Below are 17,428 nucleotides of genomic sequence, written 5' to 3'. Positions count from 1 at the left end.
ATGTCTGCTTGGCGCGGCGCCCAGGGGGGCGGAGCCTACCACTCGCACCGATTTTGTAAGTGGGAGGGGGCGGGTACCATTTAAATTAGTTTTTTTCCTGCCGGCAACCCTGCGCGTGCGCGTTGGAGCGTTCGCGCATGCGCAATGTGAAGGAAACATTGGCACTCGGCCATTTTTGTAGTTCTTTGTAGCTGTTTAATTTTTGAACATTTTTTAATAAAAGCACATTGACATCAGCACTGAGGCTTCTTGCAGCAGTGAGAAGGCTGCAGGAAGCCTCAAAGTTGAGGCAGCCGTTGTCCCCCCCCCGCCCCCCACCTCGTTCCCGATGCCTAATTTGAAACCTGCGCCTGATTTTTTAATGTGTAGACAAGGCTTTTTCAGTTCTACAAAAATATTCACTTGCTCCAATCTAAGTTAGTTTGGAGTACGTTTTCACTGGAAACTTTGAAATCAGGCATCAGTGGCCGGACACGCCCCCTTTTGAAGAAAAAATTCTGTTCCAAAGTGAAACTGTTCTAACTGACTAGAACTGCAGAAAAAAAAATGTGGAGAATTGTGATTTCTAAGATAGTCCGTTCTCCACCAGTTGCTCCTAAAAATCAGGCGCAAATCATGTGCAAACTTGGGCCCAGAAATTCCATCTGCGCCAAAAATGGCCCTTGATGTCAGGAATTTCCTCATTCTCAGCCTGTTTTTTTGCAAAGCAGCCAGTATGCCTGTATTAACCAGCCAAACAAGCCCTTAGCTTGGATGATGTGGAATCGGTATGGATGGAGCTACAGAATACCAAGGGGCAGAAAACGCTCGTGGGAGTTATGTACAGACCACCAAACAATAGTAGGGAGGTTGAGGACAGCATCAATCAAGAAATTAGGGATGAATGCAATAAAGGTACAGCAGTTATCATGGTGACTTTAATCTACATATTGATTGAGCTAACCAAACTGGTAGCAATGCGGTGGAGGAGGATTTCCTGTAGTATATTAGGGATGGTTTTCAAGACCAATATGTTGAGGAACCAACTAGGGATCTGGCCATCCTAGAGTGGGTGATGTGTAATGAGAAAGGACTAATTAGCAATCTTGTTGTGCATGGCCCCTTGGGGAAGAGTGCCCATAATATGGTAGAAGTCTTTATTAAGATGGAGAGTGACACAGTTAATTCAGAAACTAGGGTCCTGAACTTAAGGAAAGGTAACTTCGATGGTTTGAGGCATGAATTGGCTAGAATAGATTGGCAAATGATACTTAAAGGGTTAATGGTGGATAGGCAATGGCAAACATTTAAAGATCTCATGGATGAACTTCAGCAATTGTACGTCCCTGTCTGGAGTAAAAATAAAACTGGGAAGTGGCTCAACTGCAGCTGACAAGGGAAATTAAGGATGGTGTTAAATCCAAGGAAGAGGCATATAAATTGGCCAGAAAAAGCAACAAACCTGAGGACTGGGAGAAATTTAGGATTCCGCAGAGGAGGACAAAGGGTTTAATTAAGAGGGGGAAAATAGAGTACGAGAAGAAGCTTGCCGGGAAAACACAAACTGACTGCAAAAGCTTCTATAGATATGTGAAGAGAAAAAGATAAGTGAAGACAAACGTAGATCCACTGCAGTCAGAATCAGGTGAATTTATAATGGGGAACAAAGAAATGGCAGACCAATTGAACAAATACTTTGGTTCTATCTTCACAAAGGAAGACACAAATAACCTTCCGGAAGTACTAGGGGACGAAGTGTCTAGTGAGAAGGAGGAACTGAAGGATATCCTTATTAGGCAGGAAATTGTGTTAGGGAAATTGATGGGATTGAAGGCTGATAAATCCCCGGGGCCTGATAGTCTACATCCCAGAGTACTTAAGGAAGTGGCTCTAGAAATAGTGGATGCATTGGTGATCATTTTCCAACAATCTATCGACTCTGGATCAGTTCCTATGGACTGGAGGGTAGCTAATGTAACACCACTTTTTAAAAAGGGATGGAGAGAGAAAGTGGGTAATTGTAGACCGGTTAGCCTGACATCAGTAGTGGGGAAAATGTTGGAATCCATTATTAAGAATGAAATAGCAGCGTATTTAGAAAGCAGTGAAAGGACCGGTCCAATTCAGCATGGATTTATGAAGGGGAAATCATGCTTGATAAATCTTCTGGAATTTTTTGAGGATGTAACTAGCAGAGTGGACAAGGCAGAACCAGTGGATGTGGTATATTTGGACTTTCAAAAGACTTTTGACAAGGTCCCACACACGAGATTGGTGTGCAAAATCAAAGCACATGGTATTGGGGGTAATATACTGACGTGGATAGAGAACTGGTTGGCAGACAGAAAGCAGAGAGTCGGGATAAATGGGTCCTGTTCAGAATGGCAGGCTGTGACTAGTGGAGTGCCGCAGGGCTCAGTGCTGGGACCCCAGCTCTTTACAATATACATGAATGATTTGGATGAAGGAATTGAGTGTAATATCTCCAAGTTTGCAGATGACACTAAACTGGGTGGAGGTCTGAGCTGTGAGGGGGACGCTAGGAGGCTGCAGGGTGACTTGGAGAGGTTGGGTGAGTGGGCAAATGCATGGCAGATGCAGTATAATGTGAATAAATGTGAGGTTATCCACTTTGGGGACAAAAACATGAAGACAGAATATTATCTGAATGGCGGCAGATTAGGAAAAGGAGAGGTGTAACGAGACCTGGGTGTCATGGTTGATCAGTCATTGAAAGTTGGCATACAGGTACAGCAGGCGATGAAGAAGGCTAATGGTATGTTGGCCTTCATAGCTAGGGGATTTGAGTATAGGAGCATGGAGGTCTTACTGCAGTTGTCCAGGGCCTTGGTGAGGCCTCACCAGGAATATTGTGTACAGTTTTGGTCTCCTAATCTGAGGAAGGACGTTCTTGCTATTGAGGGAGTGCAGCGAAGGTTCACCAGACTGATTCCAGGGATGGCAGGACTGACATATGAGGAGAGACTGGATCAACTGGACCTTTATGCATTGGAGTTTAGAAGGATGAGGGGGGGAATCTCATAGAAACATATAAGATTCTGACGGGACGGGACAGGTTAGATGCGGGTAGAATGTTCCCGATGTTGGGGAAGTCCAGAACCAAAGGACTCAGGATAAGAATAAGGGGTAAGCCATTTAGGACTGAGATGAGGAGAAACTTCTTCACTCCGAGTTGTTAACCTGTGGAATCCCCTGCCACAGAGAGTTGTTGATGCCAGTTCATTGCATATATTCAAGAGGGATTTAGATATGACCCTTACGGCTAAGGGGATCAAGAGGTATGGAGAGAAAGCAGGAAAGGGGTACTGAGGGAATGATCAGCCATGATCTTATTGAATGGTGATGCAGGCTCGAAGGCCGAATGACCTACTCTTGCACCTATTTTCTATGTTTCTAGACTCTCCAGCCAGGGGAAACATTCTCTCAGCATCTGTCCTATCAACACCCCTCAGAATCTTGTATGTTTGAATGAGATCACCTCATTCTTCTCAATTTTGGAGCGAATAGGCTCAACTTACTCAATCTCTCATAAGACCACCCTCTCACTCCAGGGATCAATCCAGTGAGCCTTTGTTGCACCACCTCTGAGACAAGTATATTCTGCCTCAGATAAGGAGACCAAAACTCGTATTAAGACATCATTACTCTTAAGAGCAAGGTCTAATATTGTGGAGAATGTTTGAGTGTAAAACATTAGAAGCGAAATTTGTAAATTAGCATCTTTACTTCACCATACTTGTAAACCTTTACAAATCAGTCTGTGGTTCTTCTATCCAGGAAGAAAGGTGAATGTTTATTTCTGTTAAATCATAGCTTTTCCTGCTTTTTGTTTTTACTTCGTTAACACAACTTGTGTATGTGTTTTTCTGCACTTGTGAATAGATGCTGCATTTCTGACATATTACATTTGGGGAAGTTGGGTCCTGGTTTAAGAAGACAACCTTTATTAATGGAAGTGATTGAAGTTGAAAATACCCATTTTTCTGTCCCAATTATTTATAATAGTGTGAACTAAAGAATGACAGCAATTTAAATTTGTTGGTCGACTGGTTGCATTGTGTATAATATTCAAATTACTTATGTAGACATTCAGCATGTCAGCGCCATCGGAAAGCTGCTGCTCCTGCTGTTTGTGCAGCTACTGCTGTAGTGACATGATGGATGGGCTAATTGCACAAATAGCTATGCCTCTTTCAGCTCACCTTGGGCTTTTGCATTGTTTCTCGATGCACATCCATGTAATCGAGTGATGTTTGTGAAGTGCTAATGCATTATTATGCAGTTTTTTTTTATAGCCCAGTCATTTCTGACGTAATTTTTTTTTAAAAAAGAGTTTGTAAAAACTTTTCATTAATTCTACCGTAAACAAACTTGCAGAATGGGCATGCAAATGACAAATGAATTTTAATATCGATAAGTGTGTGTTGGTGTACTTTGGATGAGTAATATGGAGGCTACCTACTCCTTGGGAAATGAGAGTCTAAATGGGGTAGCGATGTAAAGGGATCGAGGGGTCTAGAGTCACAAATCACTAAAGGTAGCAACACTGGTTAAAAAGCCAGAAAAGTGCAAATGAAGTACTGGGCTTCATCTGTAGAGAATGGAATTCAAAAGTAGAGAAGTTATGTTAAACTTTTATAGAACCTTGTCTAATTGTCTCATAATTTGAGATGATGGAGTGGCAATATGCCATTACTGTATGTATGCTTTTAAATGGTTGCTGTTGCTGCTATTATTGTAAAAGTTGTTAAATTTTCCCACGGACGAAAAGGTCGCGCTCACAGGAATTTGTGGCCTGCTCAGTACAAAAAAAGTAGAGGGAATGTTACTCCTCATTCTTCTTACCAAAATGCATCACTTCACAGTCCTGTGTTAAATTTCATCTGCCATGTGTCTGCCCATTTCACGAGCCTGTCTGTGTCCTCCTGAAGCCTGTTACAATCCTCCTCATTATTTGCTACATTTGAGTTTCATGTCATCTGCAAACATTGAAATTATGCCCTGTGTACCCAAGTCTAGGTCATGACTGGGTGCTGGGTTTATCCCTCTGCCCTTTTTTAAACAGATGTATTACATTTGCTGTTCTCCAGTCCTCTGGCTCTACCCCCCTATCCAAGGAGGATTGCAAGATTGTGGCCACAGCCTGCACAATTTCCACCCTTTCTTCCCTCAGTCACCGAGGATGCATTCCACTGGACTGGGTGGCTTTGCTACTTTGAGCACTGCTAACCTTTTAAGTACATCCTCTATCTATTTTTTTTTATCCTATCCAATATCACTACGACCTCCCCCTTTACTACTACATTAGCAGTTTAATCCTCTCTAGTGAAGACTGATGCAAGTTACTCATTTAGTACCTACGCCTTGCCCTCTGCCTTGACAAGAAGATCTTTTTGGTGCCTAATTGATCCCACCCTTCCTTTTACTATTCATATGTTATAAAAAACTTTTGGGTTCCCTTTTATGTTAGTCGTTTGGTAAATTGCTGCAATGCATCCTGTAGATAATACATTTTGCAACCAAGTGATGGAGAGGGTAGATATTAAGTTTAACGGTAGAGATATTTGTCAAGCAAACTGCTTTGGCCTGGTTTCTTGAGTATTGTTACTGATGCACCCAGACAGGCAAGTGGTGAGCATATCATTACTCTCTCCAGCTAAGCTTTGTAGATAGTGGAGCGGCTTTGAGGAGTTGGGAGCTGAGCGACTCATTGTAGAACACCCAACCTTTGCAATACTCTTGCAGTCAGTGTTGATATGACTAGTTCAATTTGCTTCTAGTCAGTATGTTAATAGTGGGGACCTGGTCACTGCAGGTACCATTGAAGGACATGCAGAGATTGTTGGGCATTTTCTTGTTGGAGCTGATAATAGCCTAGCAATTATGTGGTGCAAATATTATCCTGCCATTTGTCAGTCCAAGCCCTGCTGCAGGCTGATATGGCATTATTGGAAGAGCTGTGAATGGAGCTGAACAGTTCACAGTCCCACTCCTGACCTACTGCCAGAGGGAATATCATTAATGAAGCTGCTGAAGATCAGTTGAACTGAAGCACTACTGTGGTGATGTCTTGGGTTACAAAGGTTGGCCTCTGACAATTACAGTCTTTCTCCTTTTGCGTCAATTATGATCGGCCACTAGAGGGTTTCCATTTGATCCCCATTGGCCTGTATGTACTACCTAAGCAAGGGAAATTGAAGATTGTTCTATAAATTGAAGGATCTCATGCCCACATTTTCCCCAGTATACTACGTGCAAAGATCCATTACTAAATACAGGTACCTTTTTGTTTGATTTAGAAATAATGACAGAAATACTCCACAATTGCTCAGACTCTGCCATGTTCACAAGTGGTGGCTCAGTGACTGAGCAAAACCTTTTGTTGTGGGTCATAAGAAGTTTGCCTATTTGAAATAATCGTGCCAGAGAATGCAACATTTCTTTCTGTGTATCGACTGAGTGCATCATGTCTTCTCAGCCGAAAAGGCCACTTCAATTCAATTTATTTTCCTTGGAGCCTCTCTATTGGCCCGGATTTTCTGGGGCCTATAACTGTGTACGCATGGCCTACGCAGTCGTAAGTACCCTGCAAGTTCCGGGTTTCTGCATGTGATGTGCAGGCGCGAAACCAAGAACTTGTAATCGGTCGAGATTCTGCTTGGACAGGGATAGATGAAGCAGACAGCATTGTGGAAGGCCCGGGTTCATTGTCGGACTCCATCAGCCTGTGGATGAACCCCTGGCACACTACCTGACTTTGGTCTGGGGATTGGAAAGTGAGTGTCAGCAGTTGATGCTGCCAATTGCTGTTGGACAATGACAGCTTGGGTGTGTTCACTTATTGCAGCAGCTATCTCCGACGTACCCTCCCTAATCTGTACCGACACTGCACCAGCTGACTCTGGCCTCTTCCCCCCCCCCCCCCCTCATCCACTCTCTTTCTCCCCCCCCCCCCCCATCCACTCTCCCGACATCCCCTCCCGTCGTGTTCCCCCCCCCCCCCCCCCCCCCCCATCCACTCACTCCATCGTTGCTACTTCTCCCCTCACCCTACCCATGGTGGCCAGGAATGATCTGGTTAGCTCAATGCTCTCCCCACTCATTCCCATGATGTGTCCTATATCCCCTGCATCCTGCATTTCAGGCTGAGCTCTCCTTCCCACCTTTCTCGGCCGTCTTCCAGGCTTGCTGCAACCCACTGGGACACGCAACCTCAGACTTACCCCATGAAATGTCGCGTCGGTTGTATCGCTCAGAAAAGGGCGTGGCGTCCTCGGTGTTCACCTGCTCCAGTTGCAAAATGACCATGTCATCATTGGGGTCTTCCTGCTGCCCTTCATTGTCCAGCTCATCCTCGTACTGAAGTTGAAGAATATCTAGACTGACGCCTTTCTGATCTTCTGCTTCAGTTTCTGTCTCTTCCTGATGTGCAACATTTGCAAAACAGAAGAGTAACAGAGCAGATGTTTGTTTAGCGGCAAGAGAGGGGGACAGGGTGACATGAGTATGTGGCAGGGCTTATCCTCTCTCGGTAACCTTGGCCCAGTGTCCACATTGGTGGTTGATCTTCTCTTGCAAGATTGAATCATATCAGCGATCCTCTGTTCCACGGCTGTTAGTTGCATCTTACGTGGTGAACCTCCTCCAGTTTTTGACTTTTCTCGGTTCATGAATTGAACTTTCTGAGAGGGTCCTTCTGCTGTAGTGGACGCACATGCACACCCCAAACGCATGCCCCCCCCCACATCATGATTATCAATTACTGGGATGCTTTTAGTGTATTCTACTGTAAAGACTGATACAAAATATTTGTTCGAAATCTCTGTCATTTCCCGGTTCTCCGTTATTAATGCCCCAGTCTCATCCTCTAAGGGACCAACATATTTACTTTAGCTGCTCTCTCCATTTTTATATACCTGTAGAAGTTCTTGCTGTCTGTTTTTATATTTCTTGCTAGTTTGCTCTCAATAATCTATCTTGCTGTATTTTTTTAGTCACCCATTGCTGGTTTCTAAAAAAATTCGCAATCCTCTGGCTGTTCCCTAACGGCCTTTTACCAGCATAAGGGTTTATTTAATTTTGAAAAATAAATATTATAATTAATGATTACACATTCAAGAATCTTTTAAAATTAGTTTAGGTTTTGGCCCTTCAAAAATATTTTTAATTTATTTTTCAAAAAATTTAATTTTTGTTTTAGATATTTAATTACATTAATTTTGAACAAGTGGTTTATTTTTATTTAAGTGCTGTGAAAATGTATTTTTCAGGGGATTCCTATTATGCTTATGGGGATTCCATACATAAATGAAATCTGCATACAGGTACAGCGTCGAAAATCTGTACTGTTTTGGAATTTGGACACCAGGCAATCCGTGGCAGGGTCGTTCAGAATCCGGAAACTGTTTCAGAATTCGGACCTCTGCTTTGGGCCGCCACCGACCTTGCCCCCGTCTCGGGCCAACCCGCCGTCACCTGACCACCCTCCCCTCCCCTACCTACCTACCTACCTACCTACCTACCTTCCTACCCGGTCCCAGGTGTCGGAAAAACATTCCACAGTCCGGAAATGCACGAACCTGGGTTGGGCGTTTCTGGATTCGGGATGTCGGAAAGACGTTTCAAACTCCAGAAATACACAGGATCTGGAGTGGCCTCAGTCCCAAGGTTTCCGGATTTTCGACACTGTACCTGTAATGGGAATCTTCCTTTTTGATTGGTTGGGCTGGCCCGCGTGATCCCAGGGACGCTTGCGAACTGCATGCACTCCTGGGATACGTAGGCCTTTATGCAGACATATGTCTGCAGGCCCAGGAATGCAAGTGTCCGAAGGTCTGGAGGCACTAGGTGGCTGTGTACTTTACGTGCAGTTCACAGGCATTTTCCCGCGGGAAGCCTCCAAATGCAATTTCCAACCCAATGTCTCTTTTGGTAAAGCTTTGCTCAACCATGCAGACCTCAAGTGACCAGATGGAATGCATTGGTCTTTTCTGGTTCTGTACATTCCTATGATACAGGATCAATTTGTGTTGGGTTGGCTGATCTCATTTTTGTTTCATTTTCGTGTACCCATAATGCTGAAGCCTTTTAGCCCCATTAGACCAAATGGATGTGCTTTATCATGCACACGTCTGGTGAGGTTTTCCTGTGGTTTGGAAAAATGTATGTTAACATGCATTTTAAAGAAAAAGCACAGCTTAAAAATTGTAATTCAGTATTAATCATTTCAGTCAGTGTTGTCACTAGGAATGTCACTATATATGTTGTCATATACTACCACTCAAAATAATCTGTACCAAAGTGCCTTAATTTAAAGACAAACTATCACTCCGCCCTGTGCCTTTTCGACATTACCCAATCAGAGTAAACCTGTGCATTTGTTATGAGGCTTATTTGTACCAATGCCTTTAGGAAAAAATAATCAATATATTTTTTAAGTAAGAATTAAGTTTCTTGCGCTGAACTCTTCAAAATCATCTCAATTTCTTCCATAGCTACTACTGTCAGAGACAGACCTATAACCACCAGACTTCATCCAGTCCTACATTGACTGTAGAGCATTTTGAGCAATCATCATCATAGGCAGTCCCTCAAAATGAGGATGACTTGCTTCCCTGCCAAAAAGGGATGAGTTCACAGGTGTTTCAATGAAGGACCTAATATTCCCGATCCCGAACTACATCCTGAAGGGTGGAAGATGCCTGTGCGTGGATTTTTTTTAACCTGTGGTGGCCGTTGCACACCAGCCACCACACGGGCTTGATAGAGCTAGGTCTTGGTCCAGTGGCAAGGATTACCCAAGACAACTGGAGACCAGCTCTGCTGCACAGGCCTAGTGCGCACACATATCGCAGTGTGGGCTGGCCTGTGCTGCCCCTGGGCCCTCACTTCTTCTGGCCCCAGACTCGACAGTCAATGTAGGACTGGATGAAGTCAGGTGGTTATAGGTCTGTCTTTGACAGTAGTAGTTATGGAAGCAATTTGAGATGATCTTGACGAGTTCAGCGCAGGAAACGTAATTCTCCCGGGTCCCGATCACATCTCTCGACATTCTCTCGCCGCTCCTGCTGTACCTGCCCATGCTCCAATCTGGACTTTGATGACGTCCCTCTTCACTGCCGTCGCCCTCCTGCACCATCTCACGCTGTACCTTGCCGTGGTATGTTGCCACGCTGTCCATGGCCGCCGGCCGCTGCTCGCCGCTCCTTTTATGGTCCAGACCTGCCGCTGATGGTCTCTCGCAGGTCGGGGCTGCCACGCTGAACAAGTATTTGGTTGGGAGGATAAAATCTACACGTGTACTGCTGGTTGTTTTTCCATAGTTCAGAACAACACAGGCATATGAAATTTTCATGCTATCATTTGCTTTCGTGAAATCCAAGTGACAACACTGAATGATTGATTAATACTGAATTACAAGTTTCTATGCTGTGCTGTTGCATACACTGGGAATTTATTTGGAGTGCAGACCTTTCGGCATCGCAGGCCTGCACTCTGGGAATGTTTTCCTATACCCCTTTGCCTTGCTGCATCGTTCTCGGCTTGTCTCTAATCTTGCTTCCCCAAACTAAATCTTCCCTGGTGTTCAATTTGTGGAACATCATGAGACATTTTGTTTTAAAATGTACTGTGTAAGTTATCAGTATTCGGCTGCCTGGGTGACAGACAAGTTTTAAAAAAAATCTGCCTCATGACATCACCAGAACAATGGGCTGTCGGCTTCACAACTGATAACAGTCCATTTATTTTGCTGGAGATCTGTACCACATTGTCTCATTTCTTTCACTTTCCTGCAGGACACTGGGTTGTATTATGATCGTTACCTCCGAGAGGTAATTGATGTGTTGGAAACAGACAGGCATTTCCGTGAAAAACTCCAGACGGCAGATATAGAAGAAATCAAGGTATGCTGTCTGTTAAGAATTCTTATCTATTCAGTCATAGCCACAGAGTCTCCTGTAATTGCTTCTCTTCCTGCTCCCACACTGGAGTTCCCCAAGGATCTATCCTTGGCCCCCTTCTATTTCTCATCTACACACTGCAACTTCGCAATATCATGCAAAAAACAAGATCAGATTCAACGTATTGGGAAGACCAAAGCCATTGTCTTCAGCCCCTGCCGCAAACTCTGTTCCCTACCCATCGATTCCATCCTCCTTGCTGGTCACTGACTGAGGCTGAATGGTGATGCAGGCTTGAAGGGTCAAATGGCCTACTCCACCTATTTTCTATGTTTCTATGAACCAGACTGTTTGCTGAGTTGTCGACCCATATCCTCTACACCACCAAGACTGACCACTTCCACCTCCATAATATCACCCATCGCTGCTTCTGCCTCTGACCATCTGCTGCTGAAGCCCTCAACCATGCTTTTGTTATCTCTAGACTTGAGTGTTCCAATTATCTCCTGGTCAGCCTCCCATCTTAGACTTCAGCACATCCAAAATTCACTTGTATCCTAACTCGCACCAAGTCCCATTCACGCATCACTCCTGTTTTCATTGGCCTACCTTGGCTCCCGGTCCAGGAACAACCGAAATTTAAAGTTCTCATCCTTGTGTTCAAATCCTGCCATGGCCTCGCCCCTCTCTATCTCTGTAACCTCCTCCTGAACCTACAACAACCCGAGAAATCTACATTCCTCCAATTCTGACGTCTTGTGCATCCCTGATTTCAATCACCTCACCATTGGCTGCTGTAACTTCAGCTGCCTCGGCCCTAAGCTCTGGCATTCCCTCCCTAAACCTCTCCACCTCTCTACATCTCCTCCTTGTAAGATGCTTTTTAAAACCTACATCTTTAACCAAGCTTTTGGTCACCTGTCCTAATGGCTCCTTGTGTGGCTTGGTGTCAAATCTTATCTGATTATGCTCCAGTGAAGCGCCTTGGGACATTTTTACTACGTTAAAGGTGCTATATAAATGCGTAATGTATAAAGCAGTTACATTGTTTGGGTTAAAAGATTCAGTTAATGTTCTAACTATAGAAAGCATTTCTCTGGATTTGAAACATTAAATCAGGAAATATCTCCAAGTCACAATTAACACATTCACCATTGTAGTCATGAAGAATTTTTCTCCTGCTCAGATTTACAGTATTTATGTATGTGCCATTTTAAGATTGTTTTTTTTCGACTGTAAATTAGAGCTTGCAAAGAAGGAAAAACGTTGAACTCCTGACTTAACATCCTGCTGAACAGTAGGTTGCAAGATAGACTTCAGTATGTAAAAGATTTATTTGAGCAGATTTTCTCTGCACTGCTTGTAACAATCAAAGCTGAACTTCAAGCAATTCATTTACAATCTTGTTGCAAATGGTGAACTGGTAGTATTACAAAATTGTTTGTGCTGCAGTTATACACGATATTGTACCAAGTATTGTTTCAAAATGTGCATAGTTGTTTCACTTTTAATTTGCTGAATATAGATGTGCAGATAGGATAGTAAGGAAATGTAAACTTTTGTTGAACAGCTTTTTAAAAGTAGCTGCAGTGAGATAAAGCAGTTCCAGGAAGCAATTGTTTCATGTTTTGAATGAAATTCTGTACTTGGAACTTTATTTTTGTTTTAGTTACTAATGTCAGATAACGTGTTCTTCCACAGTGTCTCACTTGAATTTATCGACCTGTTTAGAACGGGGAAGGAAGGAAGAAATGGATAGTGATTTTGACATTGTTTTCCAATATAAATATTTTAATGTATCCAACTGATCCACATTGAGAAAACTGGAGTTCATGCTGTGCAGACTGTGGTACATTCTGTAATAATCTTGTGAACAGAACAAACCATTTTATTTACGATGTGAGCAAACTTGTGCTGTCATTCATTTTATTTCTGGTTTGTGCGTGAAAATGGAACTATTGGCTAATTGTTAAAATTTACCAATTTTTAAAATCTAACTGTAAATTCTCAATCCAACACAATGGGAATGTTAAAATGTTAATATTGGTTGTAATGGGAGGTTTACACTATTGATTTATCTACAAACCTCTTTTTTAGATAAATGTATATATTTTATATTAAACCTATATATTTGGGGTAAGAAAAAGCTTTCTTTGTGCAGTCCTGTTGGGATGATGGGCTGACAGCTTGTCCCCTGCCAGTGCTTAACTGTCTTAACAGGGAACTGCTGTTTTTCCCCCAAGTGATTTCACTGAAATACCTTTTTTCTGCTACAAAATAACCACCTGTACCAATGCTTCTTTATTCAAAGTACTAGATACTTTAGGTGGAAAATTCAGCGTACAACACAGGATAGCCAGTCATCCAGGATAATATTGAACAAAGTCTGATCATTTAAATTCATTTATTTTCAAAAATTTGATCTCTCCTTTCAATTGGGTGCAGTACTGAGGAGGGAAGATAGGAACTTACTTTACGTTTCCACTTTCCTCCTTCACTCCCCCTCCCCAATAAACACTGGAAAAGCTATGGGTAACACTTCCAAACACTCAAATTCATAACGTGAGTATTGGGAGGGGAATAATTTATGCTTTTTTTCTATCTTTAATCTGATGAGATGCATAAATGGGATAGTGAAAAAAAAATTAAACTTTTATGGAAAATGCCTTTAAAAGAAGCTGCAGTGAGATAAAGCAGTCCCAGGAAGCCTACTGTTCTATGCTTCATGTTTTGAATAAAATTCTGCATTTAGGATTCAAAACAAAAACAAAGTCCAAACATCAATTGACCTGTCATTCATCAACCCCTTGCTTTAATTTATAGACACAAGAGCCACCCTAAGAGCAGATGTTTTGATTTGGAAAGTGCTTGCTTCAGCGTCCTTTAGATAAAGAAGGCATAATCACTTGGTACCCTTGAACCTTGTCACTATTTTAGATACCCCTGTTGAAAAGTGTGTGTCATCATGAGGTGAGGACAGGGTTAGCCTTGACTATACACCGCCCCACCGTGTGGTAGACTAGCTAGTCAACACTCTCACTCGGCTTGCACGTAAAGAAATATCAGTGAGGTACTAGATGGTGACCAGGATCCATGGGACTATACCCTAGCAAGAGTTGGTGCCCTTGGGAGACGAGGGGAATATAATTGGAGGATGATTGGATAATATCTGTCAGTTAATAAACAAAAGTAACCATATTTACAGTTATTTTTTATTAAGTTCACATTTAAGGAATGGAAGATCATCATATTGACGGCATGTGTTTGTAGGCCAGGTACAGCACAGTTAGATGCAGATAGAAGCTCCTGCTACTATGCCTCAACAAAATAGCTCTGACCCAACTTCAGTGTAAATCTTTTTATTTCTTATACTTGTAGGTCTGAGACAGATTGCCAGTTAGTATAAACTTGAGGATCATTTTCTACTGTAGGCACATGCCTCTTGGGAATGGCCATACTAATTTCTTGGAGCACCATTCAAGCCAGCAGACAAGAAATTTTTATCCCACTTTTGTGTGCTGGATTGAAAACCGAATTCCAGAGGTGAAAGAACAGTGTGTTTGTTTCACCATTTTGTAATGCTGTGTCTTAGCCAAGATAAAAATAACTTACCTTTGCAAATTGTTCATAGATTTGTAGTGGTGAAATCAGTCTTGCATGTATTGAGTAGTATTATTCGGTGTATCTGAAGACCAACATTACCATGGATAATTTTTCTCTCCAATGTTAGATTCTAAATTTATTCAGTTATAAGAACAGATTAACTCACGGTACAAGACATACAAGTATAAATTTTTTGAGTCGTGCTGAAGCCAGAATGGCTAGGTGCCAGTATGAAATAAGCAAGAAATGCACATTTTTTTGTAGTCAAATCATCTACAACTCGAGTACAGTTTTGGCTTTGTGCTAAGAGATAGCCGAAATAAGAGGACCTGAAAATTATGGTTAGGCTGAAATTTAAAAGGAAGTTACCACTTCGAGCACAGACTATGGGCTCAATTTTCCCCAGTTATCTGCGCCGGTTTTTTGCCACACACCACTTTTTTTCGCCTAAATTAAAATATCCAAGTTTCCCCAAAGTTTGTGTGCTAGTGTAACTTAGTTACGATTTTTTTAGGTTATTTTTTTTTGTGTCGTAGGGGGCGTAACCCGATGTCTGTACCAGTTTTTCACATTTATGCAAGTTTGGCCAACTTGCATTACTCCCAGCATAAGTGACCACTCCCCAAAAGCCTTCTGGGCACTTAAGAAAAACCAGCACACATTAAAAAATAGGTGCAGAAAGACGCCATTGTTTTTATGCAAAGTTTTTGAGGGAGTCAAGTTCACCTGAAATACGCATCATGAAGCTTAATTTTTTTTCAAATTTAAAAGTGAGAAAATGAAAGTCTAATGCAATTCTTTAATTTTGGATTTTTTTTTCAAAGTGCCACGCCACCAGCAAACATCTCCTCACCGGGCTGGAGGGTCAGAGCATCAGCCGGCAGAATCGGCCCCTCACACAGACACGGGCTCGGGGCTCAGCTTCAAAAGAAGCCCAGAGGGTGGAAGCTGAACTGAAGGCATGAGCAGCCTTACACTATGCAGCAGCATCGATAGAAGCCCAGGGCAGGGAGGGTGGGTGTTGGGGGGGGGCGGGGGCGGGGGAGGGAGGTGTTTGCCGAGCCCTTGTGTCCGGATGAGAGAGCGATTCTGTTGGCCGACCCTCGAGCCTGGTGAGATATTCGGTCGGTGGGGTGGTGGGGTGGTACTTTTGAAAAAAAATCTAAAGTTAAAGAATTGCATTCGACTTCATTGCCCCAAATGACCTCATTTGAATGCCTGGCTTCCCATTTAAAACAAACCTATTGCGCATGCGCAGACCAGGATGTGGTCCATACTAGGGCGTTGACCTTGGGGCGAGAGAGAACAAAGAAGCTTTAACTCCTTGTCCTGCTGTTTTGAGCTTCTTGCAGAGGTACAATTTAATTATGGGGGCAATATTGACAATGCTGGACCTCGTGCAAGCCCTCTGCATCATGGTGCTGCAGAGGAGACAATTGATTCGACATCATCGCATGAGGAGCCTCCGAGCACGTAGGATGATTGGCAAGAGGCCTTACCTACGTCGGGTATATAGAGACAGGCGTTCATACCTGCACCTGAGTGATGCAAATTGTGTGAGAAGGCTGCATTTCTGCAAATACGTTGTAACCAAGATCATTGAGTTAACAAAAGGAGACCTGCAACCTAGAAGTGTCAGGAGGACTGCTTTGTCAGTTGAAGTGAAGGTTACAGCTGCACTTCCATTCTATGCATCTGGATCATTCCAGGCCACAACTGGGGATGTGTGTGCCATTTCTCAACATGCAACACATATCTGCATTTGGAAGGTGACTGCTGCACTATATGCCTGGAGGAATGACGCACAAAGTTCCCCATGACTGCCCAGGTAATGCATGAAAGGGCTGTGGGCTTCTCCAGGATTGTTGGCTTCCCAAAGGTACAGGGCTGCATTGATTGTACCCACATTGCCTTGCGAGCACCTTTTGCAGGATTCTGAGATGTACAGGAACAGAAAAGGCTTCCACTCCGTTAATCTGCAGCTCATGTGTGATAACATGCATCGCATCATGTCGGTTGATGTGACATACCCTGGGAGCACCCATGATGCGTTCCTCCTACGCGAGAGTGCTATACCTGCCATGTTTCAGCAGCAGCCAGAAGGGCAGAACTGGCTGCTGGGAGACAAAGGGTACAGCCTCGCCACCTGGTTCATAACACCCCTATGCAAAACCCAAACGGAAGCTGACCGGGAATACAACATGTCGCACATTGCGAAGTGCAGCATAATAAAGGAGTATTGGCATTGTGAAACACCGTTTCTGATGCCTGGACCATTCCGGAGGCTACTTGCAATACTCCCCTGAGATTGTCAGTCAGTTCACTGTTGTATGCTGCATAACTTAGCCATCATGAGGCAGCAGCAGCTGGTAGTAGAAGACTCATCTGAGGTGAGAGTGGCTGATGAAGAGGAAGATGCAGATGATGATGAAAACGAGGAAGCCATGCAATTACCTGAACCCGGAGCACGCCGGCGGAGGAGGGCAGGCCATCGTGCCCCTTTAACGATTGCTCGAGCCTTGCGCCAGCAGCTCATCCGCGAACGCTTTGCTGTCTGAAGGCTCAGCGGCAACTATTCCACATGGACCATGTTTACTGTTTGGACCTGTTCCGTAATGTTGTGTTGTGTTGTGTTAATGGAACAAATAATGGAAATTATTCTTCTTCAGTTCAAAAAGTTAAGTTAATAATGGAAATGATTCAATTACAATTTAAAATATATTTTATTCAAAAGTTTAACAAACACTTGTTTGTACTTTAACTTTAATAAAAATATTCTTGTATCAAACTTTAAAGTTTTCTGTTAAGATTACTTACAAACTCTAGGATTAATGAAAAACTTTTAAACTTGTAAATTTACATCACTTATTTAAAAAATTCTTTCAATTTCAGAACAGTTACAACAGTAACAACAATAATAATAA

At 43.0% G+C, this 17,428-nt stretch overlaps 1 protein-coding gene across 2 annotated transcripts in view; it reads left to right on the top strand.

The window, feature by feature from the left end:
• nucb2a (nucleobindin 2a) overlaps positions 1-17,428 on the top strand; it is a 92,458-nt gene that overhangs the window by 28,681 nt on the left and 46,349 nt on the right. For both annotated transcript variants that reach the window (XM_070899892.1, XM_070899891.1), the window contains exon 3: positions 10,797-10,904. In XM_070899892.1, coding sequence (XP_070755993.1) covers positions 10,797-10,904 — 108 coding nt within the window. The remainder of the gene's footprint in view (positions 1-10,796; positions 10,905-17,428) is intronic.

Source organism: Pristiophorus japonicus, chromosome 14 (genome assembly GCF_044704955.1).
Source record: "Pristiophorus japonicus isolate sPriJap1 chromosome 14, sPriJap1.hap1, whole genome shotgun sequence".
In the NCBI taxonomy this organism is placed as follows: Eukaryota; Metazoa; Chordata; class Chondrichthyes; family Pristiophoridae; genus Pristiophorus; species Pristiophorus japonicus.
The sequence above is the reverse complement of the archived record's forward strand: the minus strand, read 5'-3'. Positions and strand labels throughout refer to the sequence as shown.